The sequence below is a fragment of the Notamacropus eugenii genome, chromosome 3, assembly GCF_028372415.1.
Source record: "Notamacropus eugenii isolate mMacEug1 chromosome 3, mMacEug1.pri_v2, whole genome shotgun sequence".
Classification (NCBI taxonomy): Eukaryota; Metazoa; Chordata; class Mammalia; order Diprotodontia; family Macropodidae; genus Notamacropus; species Notamacropus eugenii.
Window position 1 is genome coordinate 486042721 of NC_092874.1, and position 13676 is coordinate 486056396.

Consider the following 13676-nt stretch of genomic DNA (forward strand, 5'->3'; position numbering starts at 1 on the left):
GTTTGGTCTTGATGGACCTTTTATGGGGAGTGCATGTCCGGGAGGTGTTTCTTACAGAAATACAAAGTGTAGACAAAGTCTTTTCCAACAAAGTAACTTCTGAAAGAAGGAAGGCATGTGGATCTCTATGACACATTGTATCTTATGGATCCCTCTGATACATTATATCTTATGGATCCCTCTGATACATTATATCTTATGGATCTTACTGACACATTATATCTTATAGATCTCACTAACACACTGTATCTTATGGTTCTCTCTGACGCTTTGTATCTTATGCCGGGAGTGTTTCCAGGGCTGGGTAGGCTGGCTGAAGGGCCCCACACAGAGTCTAATCTGGCAGCTGCCCAGCCTCCTCCCCTTCTTCCCCTCCTCCTTGTCTCTCTTTTCTAGGCTCTTCCCTGGATCCTCCCCTTTCCTGAAGGCCAGGTGGGGGGGCAGGGAGAGGGGGAGGAGTTCCAGGCTAAGTCTCTGATGCCACAATCACCATGGCAACACCCCCAGGCCAAGCCAACCGACAATAGGCTGCTCTCCTGGGCCGCTGCGCCCTGCTGCTGCTGTTGCTGCTGCTGCCGCCGCTGCTGCTGAGGCAGTTGAATTCCTCCCAGGATCCAGGTTCTAATGGCCATTGGGGGCAGACTCTGTCTGGAGCTGTTCTGAATGACTAGTGTCAAGATCAGCGAGGAGCCATTCAAGGGGACTGCAGGGCTGGGCATGGAGCTCCACTTTGTGGAGGAGGTGGCGGCCTCTCTGGTCCGAGAATTTCTCAACAGAAAGGTAATTTCTGCACCTGGAGCTGTTCCCCTGCCCACCCCCACCTGGGGGGGGTGCCCAGCCCTGGGAGATACACGTGGGCTGGTTGGGGGTCACGGGGCTTGGGGGCCAGTCAGCCCAGCGGACATGGTGAGAGAAGCAGGGCACTAGCCACTTTGGAAGGCTTCCTGTAACGTCTCAACAAAGGCCCCGGCCCACCAGGATTGCCTTTGAGGAGGCTGAACTACATCTCCCATGAGTCACTTCTTTAAACAGGAATTTCCTTCATACACTGAGTTGTGGATGGTACCTTCCTGGTGGAGAGCTATTTACTGTCCCTCTCCTGTCCCCAGGAATCAGTAGCAGCCACATGGTGGCCCCTTCTTTAGATTCACAGTCCCCAGAAAGGAAAGAGGCTGCCCCTCTGCATCTCCGAGGGGGCAGTCTTCAGGCCTGCAGTGGGGCCAAGTTTGTCACTGGCTGTAAACAGAGAGATCAAGAGCCCTATAGTCTCAGTGTGCCAGGTTAGTAGAGTCTGCTAACTGGGTTTTCTAAAGAGGAAACCCCTTTCTCCAGCCTCCTCCGCACTCTCTCAAAGCCCTCCCCCCTTTTCCCCTGCCCCCCAAAGCCCAACAAAGTTAGAAGAAGCTCTGTACAATGCCCTCACAGCTCCTTGGCTGAGTATCCCTGGGTATCAGCCACCACAGCCCCAGGTAGTGCCCTCCTCTCCCCATGGTCCCTCACCAACTCTGTACTGCCTGCCTTCCAGTGGTGGCCAAAGCAGTGATGTTGCCACATGAATTGAAGGGCAGAGGACCAAGGTGGTGGCTTGCTGGTGCCTGCCTTGTGAGGAGCCTCACATTCAATGACACTCAATTCAGTGAATGCCTACTGTGTGCCAGGCATAGTGTGGCTTTCCAGGCTATGTTCTCAAGAGCTTCCCTTGGGGAGGGAAGTGTGCTGGCAGAAAGACCTAGGCTCAGGTCCTGTTTGTGCTGCATAAGCAGATGGTGTTGAGGCTGAGAGGCAGTGATGGACTAGAAAAGGTGCTAGCAACAGAGTCTTAGGATATGAATTTGACTCCAGGCTCTACATACCAGCCGCGTGACCTTGGGCAAGTCACTGCAAGGAGCCCCGGGTTCCACATCTGTACAAAGAGGTAGGTGGATTCAGTGGCCTTGAAATCCAATGAGAAGCTGAAGATTGTCTAGAGAGGGTGACCAGGATGATGAGGGGACTTGAAGTCATGTCACAGGAGGATAGGGATCCTGGGCTACCTAGGCTTGAGGAAGATGTGGTCATTAATGGTTTTTGACTGTTTGAAGGGCTCAGCATGTTCTGCTCAGCTGAGACATGTTCTGTTCTCATCTGGTTTTTGGAAGGAAGAACCAGGACCAGAAGGGAGATGGTGCTGGGAAGCACATTTCAGCTCTATAGGATTCAATGTCACATTTATTAAGGTGTCAAAGCTTATGCTTACAAAGATGAAAAATATGGCACCCTCAAGATTCTAAGGAAGTTGTTCCCAACAATGAGAAGCATTCAGCAATGGAATGGGCTGCCATCACGGGTGCTGAGTGCCCTGTCCTGGAATTCTCTCTCTCTTTTCTTTCTTTTCAGACTAGATCTTCCTCTCTCATTGAGGCTGGAAGTACAGGGTCTACTCCCAGGCTCCAACACTGTCTACTTGTCACACAGTATTTTGTACTGGGGCTGGGTTGTTCCATCCTTGGGCAGCCAGGGCCTGGCTCCTGGGGGCTCATCATATTAAAGCTGAACTTAGTGTAGACACCTGCTTGGCTTAGCCTATGGACACTTAGATCTCCTGAGCTCAGGAGATCTGCCAGCCTCAGCCTCCTTGTTGCAGTGGGATTCTTCAAGTGGAGGCAACATCCCTTTGTTGGGGTCAGTGCCTTGGGGGGTCCTTGCATCAGATCAGGGTTGGACCCTCCCATCTTCGAGTTTTAGGGTGGTTCCATGGTACTCTTAATATTTCCTGACTGTCAGTAGGACACACTTGCTCCATGACTGAACCACTGAGCACGTAGATGTTTCTGTTCATACATGGCACAGATTCTCATGAAGCTTCTCATGTTCAGGTCTTTACTTGACAATGTACTATAGCCTTGGGTACCCATCATGTACCTTCCTATGGCCCTTTGGGCCAGCTCTGATTTGGATTCCTCAGAGATGGTCCTCATGCTCCCTGGAGCTTTCAAAGACTATTAGATGAGCAGGTATGCAAAGAAAGGGGTATGTATTTCCCCAAATTTGACCCAGTACAATTTCCTCTGATTTTCCTCTGGATCAGCTCACTGTACTTGTGCATGGTTGCTCCCCCTACCTAGACATATATAATATACTTCTTTCTATCTTTCTATCTATCATTCTCTCTATCTGTCTGAGTCTGTCTGTCTATCTACTGAATACATATACAGGTGAATTAACTCACTCAGTGAGATGCCTACTGAGTCCACTATCTGGGCAGTATGCATTCTTCATGCACTGCTTTGATCAGAATAGGTCAAATCTTTGGAGCGGCCTTGGAAACTGAGCATAATGCAACTGGCATAATATCATCTACACCCAGAGATATCTGGGGGACTGCCCCAGATTGGGGGGTCCTCTTTCTTTTTTTTTTTTTTATTATTTAACTTTTAACATTTATCTTCACAAAGTTTTGGGTTACAAATTTTCTCCCCTTTTATCCCTCCCCCCCCCAAACCCAAGCATTCTAATTGCCCCTGTGACCAATATGCTCTCTCTTCTATCCTCCCTCTCTGCCCTTGTCTCCATCTTCTCTTTTGTCCTGTAGGGCCAGATAGCTTTCTTTACCCCTTAACCTGTATTTCTTATTTCCTAGCGGTAAGAACATTACAGTTGATCCTAACACTTTGCGTTCCAACTTCTTTAGCTCCCTCCCTCTCCACCCCTTCCCTTTGGAGGACAAGCAATTCAATATAGGCCAAATCTGTGTAGTTTTGCAAATGATTTCCATACTATTTGTGTTGTATAGGACTAACTATATTTCCCTCCATCCTATCCTGTCCCCCATTACTTCTAATCTCTTATGATCCTTTCCCTCCCCATGAGTGTCGACCTCGGATTGCATTCTCCTCCCCATGCCCTCCCCTCTATCCTCCCCCCCCACCCTGTTTGTGCCCTTGTCCCCCACTCTCCTGTATTGTGAGATAGGTTTTCCTATCAAAATGAGTGTGCATTTTGTTCTTTCCTTTAGTGGAATGTGATGAGAGTAGACCTCATGATTTTCTCTCGCCTCCCCTCTTTATCTCTCCACTAATAAGTCTTTGCTTGCCTCTTTTATGAGAGATAATTTGCCCCATTCAATTTCTCCCTTTCTCCTCCCAATATTTCTCTCTCACTGCTTGATTTCATTTTTTTTTAAGATATGATCCCATCCTCTTCAATTCACTCTGTGCACTCTGTCTCTATGTATGTGTGCATGTGTGTGTGTGTACTCCCACCCAGTACCCAGATACTGAAAAGTTTCAAGAGTTACAAATATTGTCTTTCCATGTAGGAATGTAAACAGTTCAACTTTAGTAAGTCCCTTATGACTTCTCTTTGCTGTTCACCTTTTCATGGTTCTCTTCATTCTTGTGTTTGAAAGTCAAATTTTCTTTTCAGCTCTGGTCTTTTCATCAAGAAAACCTGAAAATCCTCCATTTCATTGAAAGACCATTTTTTACCCTGAAGTATTATACTCAGTTTTGCTGGGTAGGTGATTCTTGGTTTTAGTCCTAGTTCCTTTGACTTCTGGAATATCCTATTCCATTCCCTTCGATCCCTTAATGTAGAGGGTGCTAGATCTTGTGTTATCCTGATTGTGTTTCCACAATACTTGAATTGTTTCTTTCTAGCTGCTTGCAATATTTTCTCTTTCACCTGGGAATTCTGGAATTTGGCCACAATGTTCCTAGGAGTTTCTCTTTTTGGATCTCTTTCATGTGGTGCTCTGTGGATTCCTTGAATATTTATTTTGCCCTCTGGTTCTAGAATCTCAGGGCAGTTTTCCTTGATAATTTCATGGAAGATGATGTCTAGGCTCTTCTTTTGATCATGGTTTTCAGGTAGTCCCAGAATTTTTACATTGTCTCTCCTGAATCTATTTTCCAGGTCAGTTGTTTTTCCAATAAGATATTTCACATTATCTTCCATTTTTCCAATCTTCTCGCTATGTTCTGTGATACCTGTCTTTCTCATAAAGTCCTTAGCATCCATCTGTGCCATTCTAGTTTTGAAAGAACTATTTTCTTCAGTGAGCTTTTGAATCTCCTTTTCCATTTGGCTAATTCTGAAAGCATTCTTCTCCTCATTGGCTTTTTGAACCTCTTTTGCCAATTGAGTTAGGCTAGTTTTCAAGGTGTTAATTTCTTCAACATTTTTTTGGGTCTCCTTTAGCAGGGAGCTGATCTGCTTTTCATGCTTCTCTTTCATCCCTCTCATTTCTCTTCCCAGTTTTTCCTCCACCTCTCTAACTTGATTTTCAAAATTCTTTTTGAGCTCTTCCATGGCCTGAGCCCATTGGGTGGGCTGGGACACAGAATCCTTGATTTCTGTGTCTTTGTCTGATGGTAAGCATTGTTCTTCCTCATCAGAAAGGAAGGGAGGAAATGTCTGTTCTCCAAGAAAGTAGCCATCAATAGTTTTATTTCTTTTCCCTTTTCTGGGCATTCTCCCCAGCCAGTGACTTGACCTCTGAATATTCTCCTCACACCCACCTCGCCTCCTGGTCCTCCCAGCCAGCGTTTGGGGACTGGGATTCAAATGCTGCTTCCCGCCATAGGGCTTTTGGCGGGGGCAGGGCTGCTATTCAGTGTGAGAATTAAATTCAGATGGTCAGGTCAGGGCAGGGCCTCCTCTCAGGCTCAGTTCCCTCAGGGGGTTTATGTACAGACCTTCCACAATGGATCCAGGCTCCCACCCGCTTGGGGAGCCCCTGTCTGCAGCCGCCTCTCAGCTTCTATCTCCCCGGGGGCCCGAGCCATGGGGGCACCCCACTCCCCTCTTGACCCGCCAAAGAGACTCTCTCACCGACCCCCGTCACCTGTGGGTGGAGGGGCTTGTGCCGCCGCTGGAGATCCCGTTCCCAAAGCCTGCTCGGATCTGTACCTCTCCAAGCTGCGGCCGCCACAGGTCTGGGCTGGGCTCCGTGTCTGCAGCGCGACGCACCTTTTGCGAGAGGTTTGCAGGTTCCTCTGTGGGTGGAGGGACCTTCGTGGCCGCTGGAGATCCCGTCCCCGTAGCCCACTCAGATCTTTTCCTCCCGGTGTCGTGGCCGCTGCAGGGCTGCACTCAGCTCCCAGTCCCGGTGCCCAGTCCGCAGCGCGAAGGACCCCCCGCGAGAGGTTTGCAGGTCTCTCCGGAACAGAAATCTCCCTCGCTCCAATATTCCGTGGCCTCTGGGTGCAGAATTCACCGTGAGTTGGCCCCCTCTAGCCGTTCTGTGGGTTGTGGGTTCGGAGCTATGTGTATGTGCGTCTTTCTACTCCGCCATCTTGGCTCCGCCCCGGGGGTCCTCTTTCTTTTGGGACTTTGCATAGAATGTCTTTCATGGGGTTGCTAAACCATTTTGATGAGCATATATCTTCCTCCTTTATGCCTCTCTTTGTATGAATACATCCTTGAACAGTTATCTCTGTGGTTGGGTCTGCCATGAAATCTTGTATTATCTTAACCCAAAAGGAGAGTCCCCAAGTTTTGTCTTTGTTCCTTGAGTAAGAAGGGCTTTTATTTTCAATCCACAAAGATGGTACCTTATATTCTGTATATCTATCAATTGACTGTGGGCCTATGCATTGTGGATTATGGTGGAGAATCAATGGCCAGTGTCTTTTCCCTTCTCATGTTTCCAGTAAGGATGCCATATATAGACTGTTCTCATGATGATTTAAAAATTTGGGGGTATGTTTTGAGTTCTGAGTTGTCTCTCTCCTAATGCCACATTAGAGAAGGCCAACATTTGATATAGATACATACATGAAATCATTCAGTACATACTTCCACATACAATTCCTTTTCTGAAGGTGGAGAGCATCTTCCTTCATAGTTGACCAGAACAGCGTAATCACTCACAGTTACTCTTTGAACAATGTTTCTGTTGCTGTGTACAATGTTCTCCTCGTTCTGCTCATTTCACTTTTCATTATTTCATGCAAGTCTTTCCATGTTTTTCTAAAACTAACCTGTTCACCATTTCTTACAGCACAGTAGTATTCCATCACAATCACATGTAGCACAACTTGTTCGGTCATTCCCCAATTGATGGGTATCCCCTCAATTTACAGCTCTTTGTGACCACAAGGAGACCTGCTATAAATAATTTAGAATGTACAGGTTCTTTTCCTTTTCCCCTGGTCCCCTTTGGGAAACAGATCTAAGAGCACTCTTGCTGGGCCACAGTTTTATGATTCTTTGGGCATAATTCCAGATTGCTCTCTAAGAATGGTTGGAACATTGTGTTAATGGCCCAATTTTCTCACATCCCTTCCAACATTTGTCATTTTCCTTTTCTGTCATATTGGCCAGTCTGATAGGTGTGAGGTGATACCTCAGAGTTGTTTTAATTTGCATTTCTCTAATCAATAATGATTTAGAGCATTTTTTCATATGACTACAGTTTTGATTTCTTCTTCCAAAAACTCCCTATTCGTATCCTTTGAACATTTATCGGTTGTGGAATACGTTAGGTTCTTATAAATTTGATTCAATTCTCTATATTTATCTAAGGAACTGTTTATAAAATTCTCCCTCCCCCCAGTTTTTTGCTTTCCTCCTAATTTTGGCTACAGTGGTTTTGTTAGCACAACTCTTTTTTCATTTAATGTAACCAAAATTATCTACAATGCTCTCTGTCTCTTGTTTATTCATAAATTCTTCTCTTATCTATAAATCTGATAGGGAATGTGTTCCAAGCTTTTCTAATTTATTTATCTCCCTTTATGTGAAGGTCATGTATCTATTTTGACCTTATCTTGACAAATGGTATAAAATGTCAGTCTATTCCTAGTTTTTGCCAGACTGCTTTCTAGTTTTCCCAGCAATTTCTGATCCTCCTTTCCATTTCTTGCTCGGACCAGAAAGCTTTGATAGTCACCATCTTAGAATACAGTTTAAGATCTCCTTCTTTTCCATTGATTTCTTTGATTTTCTTGATCTTTTGTTCTTCTAAATGAATTTTATTATTTTTTCTAGCTTAATAAAATATGTTTTAATAGTTTCATTGGGATGACACTGAATCAGAATAAATGTATTAGTTTAGGCAAAATCATCGTTTTTACTACATTGGTTTGGCCTATGCATTAACAGAGACTATTTCTCCAATTATTTAAACTTGATTTTATTTGTATAAAAAGTACTTCATCTAGTTGCTAGGTGTGTCTTGGCAGGTATGCTCCCAGGTATTGTACATTGTCCATGGCTATTTTAAATGAAATATCTATTATCTTCTTGCAGAGCATTGTTGGTGATATATAGACATGGTGACAATTAATGTGGGTTTATTTTCTATCCTGTTACTTTGCTAAAATGATTAATTATTTTAACTAATTTTTTAGTTGAGTCTCTGGGATTTTCCAAGTATATCATCCTATCATCTGCCAAAAGAGATACTTTTATTACCTCATAGTCCATTTGGATTTCTTCAATTTCTTTTTCTTCTCTTACTACCATGTCTAGTACAACATTGAATAGTCTTGGTGACAATGGGCTTCCTTGTTTCACTCCTGATCTCACTGAGAAGGCTTTTATTCCACTTACAAATAATGCATGCCGATGATTTTAGGTAGATACTTCTTAGCATTTTGAAGAAAAATCCAATTATACCTATGCTTTCAAGTGTTTTTTATAAGAAAGTGTTGTATTTGGTCAAAAGTTTTTTCTGCATCTATTAATATAATCATATGATTTTTGTTTCTTTTGTTATTGATATAATCAAATATGCTAATAGTTTCCTTCTATTGAACCAGCCCTGCATTCCTGATATAAATTCTACTTGGTCATATTGTATAATCATATTATGTGGCTGTGTTCTCCTAGCTAGTATTTTATTTAGGATTTTTGCATTAATATTCATTAGTGAAATTAGTCTACAATTTTTCTTTGATTTTGCTCTTCCTGGTTGAGGTATCAGCACCATATTTGTTTCATAAAAGCAGTTTGGTAGGATTGCTTCTTTATAATTCCAAATAATTTATTTAATATTGGAATTAGTTGACCTTCAAATGTTTGGTAGAATTCTCCTATTAAAATCTATTTTCTTTTTCCCCAATTACATGTAAAAATAATTTTTATCATTTGTTCTTTTTTTTAAATTTTGAGATTCAAATTCTTTCTTCCCACCCTCCACCCCTTCCCTGAGAGAGTAAGCAATATGGTATAGGTTATGCATATGCAATCATATAAAACATCTCCATATTAGTCATTTTGTGGAAGGAAATTCAAAGAAGAAAGAAAGGAAGGAAGGAAGGAAGGGAAGGAGGGAGGGAAGGAAGGAAGGAAGGAAGGAAGAAAGAAGAAAGAAGAAAGAGAAAAAAAGGATGTTTTTGTCTTCAGATGCCATTCATTCTTTCCTGGAGTGGACAGCATTTTTTATCATGAGTCCTTTGAAATTGTCTTGGACCATTGTTTTGCTGAGAATAGTAAGGTCATTCCCAGTTGGTCATCTTAGAACGTTGCTGTCACTACATACAATGTTCTCCTAGTTCTGCAACAGTTTATGTAAGTCCTTGGAGGTTTTCCTGAAATCATCCTGCTCATCATTTCTTATAGCATACCAGTATTCCAACAGTCGTATACCACAACTTGTTTGGCCATTCCCCAGTGGATGGGCATCCCTTGATTTCCAATTCTTAGCCACCACAAAAAGAGCTGCTATAAATATTTTTGTACAGATCGGTAGAATTCACTTCTCTATCCTGATGCTTTTTTTCTCAGGAAACTCATTTTTGGCCTGTTCAGTTTCTTTTTCTACAATAAGTTTATCTAGATATTCTATTTCCTATTCTGTTAGTCTCAGCAATTTATATTTTTCCAACTATTCTTCCTTTTCACTCAAATTGTTAAATTTATTGCAAATATTTGGGCAAAATAACTAGTATTAGGCACAGCTGACTTAGCGGATAGAGTGCTTGACCTGGAGTCAGGAAGACTTGAATTCATATCTGGCCTCAAGACACTTACTGGTTGTGTGACCCCAGGCACGTCACTTATCCTTTATTTGCCTTAATCCACCAGAGAACATGGCAAACCATTCCAGGATCTTTGCCAAGAAAACCCTATGGACCGGATGGTCCACAGGGTCATGAAAAGTCAGAGATGACTGAACAACAACAAAACTCTTACTAATTGCTTTAATTTCATCTTCATTAGTGGTGCGTTCACTCTTTTCATTTTTGATACTAGGGATTCGGTTTTCTTTTCTTTTTTTCCAAACCATATTAACCAATGGTTTGTCTATTGTTTTTCTTTTCATAAAAGCAGCTCCTAATTCTATTTATTAATTCAATGGGGTTGTTACATTTAATTTTATTAATGTTACCTTTAATTTTCAGTATTTTCCATTTGGTATTTAGTTGGGGATTTTCCACTGGGGCCTTTGATCTCTGGTTGTTGCACTGTTCTATAATCTAAGGCCAGGTTGCAGTCACTGTTCCTCTGACTTGTGCTTTGGCCTGTAAGTCATTGAAGCCACTGCTCTCCACCCCTGAGCTGTGACCAAGGCCCCCAGTAATGCTTGCACCACAACTGCTCTTACTCCCTACAGTTCTCCTAGTGGCTGCAGGCTTTAGCTCACACTCTGCCCTGGAACTGAAACCAGGGACTCTGCTGTCCTTTAAGGTCCAGAAGGGCCCCCACCTTTCTTCAGTAATGGCACTCATTGGCTTGTGTTAACTCCTCCTTGTTCCCCAGCCTGGGATTGCATCCACTAATGGCCCTGCATCTAGCACCAGTGGGGGCTTCGCCCCCTACTCCCTTAGTCTTCCACATCAACTACAGACCCCCACCAGTTTGTGGGATCAAAGTTCTGGAAGCTGAGGCTGTTCCCAGTCCAACAGTCCCCAGGCCTTGTACTTCTGCCTCTTCATTACTGGCCAAGTCACCAGTCAGGAAGTCATGTCTTTCCTCACATTCTTCCGAGATGTTTTAGGCTGGATGACTGCTTCAACCTGACTGTATTATTTCTGCTGCTCTAAAGCTAACTTTGGGCATTGTTTTAAGTTATTTTGAGGGGAATTTGGGAGAACCAGGTAATTTCCTGCCTTCATCCACCATCTTCCCACAATTCCTTCTCCTAATGATTTTATAATTATAAAAAAAGTAAGCATGTAGCTTGGTGGGTGCTAGTATCAGACAACATACTTTTTTCGAGTAATTTTCTTTTTGGTCTGTACTCTTTTCTTTATAAAATAGGGTCACACCCAGGATTTCTGCTGTAGGAATTTGATGATGAACAGTTCCAAGTGACATTTTTATTTCTGCAGTGAGCATATCTGGCTTCTACACCTGTGCAGGGCCGACATTTCCCCTTCACATTTTGTTTTAAGGCACCCTTTTTGTTGGGTATGGTACTGTTTACATTGGGGAATGGGCTTGACTCTCCATCTGAGCCTGGAAAGTGATGTCAGACCAAAAACCTGTTATGGGTTAAACTACTACGAATCAGGGTCTAGCACAGTCTAGCAAAGTCCTTGCCTCTTGAGGGCAAGGGACATTTTCTGTCACTTGCTTTATATGGTAACCCACCTGGTAACTTTTGGTGAGAGCTGGTGGCCCTGGGGACACTGTTCAGCCTGCAGAATGGAGCTCTAGGTGTCCCCCAAGGCCTAATTTGTCATCTGCATTCACTGAGCCACCTATACAAAGTCAGGAAGCAGGAGCATTCCTCAGGAAGGAATGCCCCCCATGCCAGCCACCACTCATGCTTCCATCGGGCCATCGAGGGGCCAGCCCTCCTTCCCATGGTAGGGTACTTGCTGTGTCCCAGAGCCCTTGGTCTCAAAGCTCTACAATGTCAGCCACAGCACCTGTGTTCTCACTGACTTATTTTCACAACTTATTTGAGTGTCCATAGTATCTTAAGTGAGAGGAGAAACTGAGGTGCAGAGAACTATAGCATTAATTAAATGTTGGATGAATACAAGACATTCAAAGACTCTTAGCCTCTATGGGCTGCTGGCTCAATCCCCTCACATTTAAGGCCCAGAGGGAGGAGGACATTTGCCCAAGGTCACAGGGGTAGTAATGCCAGAGCCAGGATTTAGACCCACCTCTGATGCTTTCTGTGTCCCTTCCACACTGTATACAGTGTCATACTCCACAAAAGGTCACTTTAATGCAAAACTTGGATATTTTGGAGGGACTTCCCTCTAGCAGAAGGGACCAATGAGGGACTTGGATGGGGAAAGTCAAACCCAGAAAGTGGAGGTGGGGGGAGAGTAAGGTTACCCAACACAGGAAGTGTTTACTAAGTTCTTATGAGGTTCCAGGCATGATCCAGGGTATACAAAGAACAAATGAGAGAGCTGTCACCCTCCAGGAGGGCCACTTTCCTGGGGCCTGAGGGTATGGGACATCTGCACAGAAAGGGTAGAGGGAGAGCCCCTGGGACAAGGAGGGATTGGGAGTTCGGGTGGAGACTCCCAGGAAGAAAGGCCGGTCTAGGTCAGGTAGAGGTCCAGACTTTCTCTGACCATGAACAATGCAGAGTCACATGACTGGTAAGTGTCAATGGTGGACTTCATTCAGGCTGACAGTTTGCTGCTGCTGCTGTTGTAAAAGGCCTGGGGCTCTTTCGGGTCAGCCCCAGAGGTTTCTAGTAAGTAAGCAGGACTAGAGGAGGCAGACTGGGAGGAAGAGAGGGATAGACCAAATGTTTCCAACTTTTTCTAGGGTTTAAAAAAAACGAGCCTTGTCATGGACCAAGAACATCCTCGAGGTGAACACAGCATCAACAACAGGAACGAGCTGCGGAAGGTTCTGCATCTAGAAATGCTTTATAAAGAAAACAAGGTACTGACTTTAAGGGGGCAGGTGGGATGGCTGCTCTCCCTGAGCCCAGGTGGGCGCAGGGTGGGCCACTGGCCTTAGCATACTTGGCTCTCACTATATTGAGGAGGGAGGGGGTGCAATGGTGCCAACATTGCCCGTGGTTATCCCCCCAGGAGTCCAGTTCCAGACAGCTCTTAGACTCTCTCCTTCCCCCACACAATAATCTTTCATCACTTATGGTCAATTATTCCCACATGTGCCATTTTCTACTCTTCTGTTCTAAGGGAAAGCTGCCTCAGCCCAGCATTCCACCCCTGCTTGTCACTTTCAACATTCTCTTCTAACAAGGTGCCTTGCCCAAATGTCAGAATCCTATCGATCAATCAGTCATTTAGTCAATAAATACTTACTCAGCGCCTTGGTTGTGCTAGATGTTGGGGACATGAAGACAGAAGGGAAACAAAACTGTTGGCTTATGTTTCATTGAAGGAATCACTGTGTACGCATCAGAAAATTTGAGACCTGTACATATCCAGTAATTTCTTGGGCAGCCAGCTTTAACAAGTGGGGAACTCAGACTAGGCCTCCTGTAGGAGGGAGCTTAGGAGCTGTAGGGAATTTCAAGAAGGGAAGTTGAGGAAATGCATTTCAGGCATGAGAAATACTTGTGCAGAGCCAGGAAAAGGAATGTCATATACTGGGAACAGCCAATTGAGCTGGAGTAGAGCCTGTGAAGAAGAGTTTGTTCATGGGATCATCCATGTAGACATAGAAGGTATCCCAGAAGCCAGTTCCTTCATTTGACGGATAAGGAAACTGAGACTGTGAGAAAAGGTAAGTGTCCCATCTAGGATCATATAGCTGGTATGTTTCTGAGGCCAGATTTGGAATTGGAGCTTATCGATTAGATT

General features: G+C 44.2%; 1 protein-coding gene across 1 annotated transcript in view; it reads left to right on the forward strand.

Annotated features, from left to right (window-relative positions):
* Positions 1-426: 426 nt before the first annotated feature.
* Positions 427-13676, forward strand: part of MINDY4 (MINDY lysine 48 deubiquitinase 4) — a 143488-nt gene continuing 130238 nt past the window's right edge. The window contains exons 1-2 of the mRNA XM_072599194.1: positions 427-780; positions 12667-12786. Coding sequence (XP_072455295.1) covers positions 664-780; positions 12667-12786 — 237 coding nt within the window. The 5' untranslated portion in view covers positions 427-663. The remainder of the gene's footprint in view (positions 781-12666; positions 12787-13676) is intronic.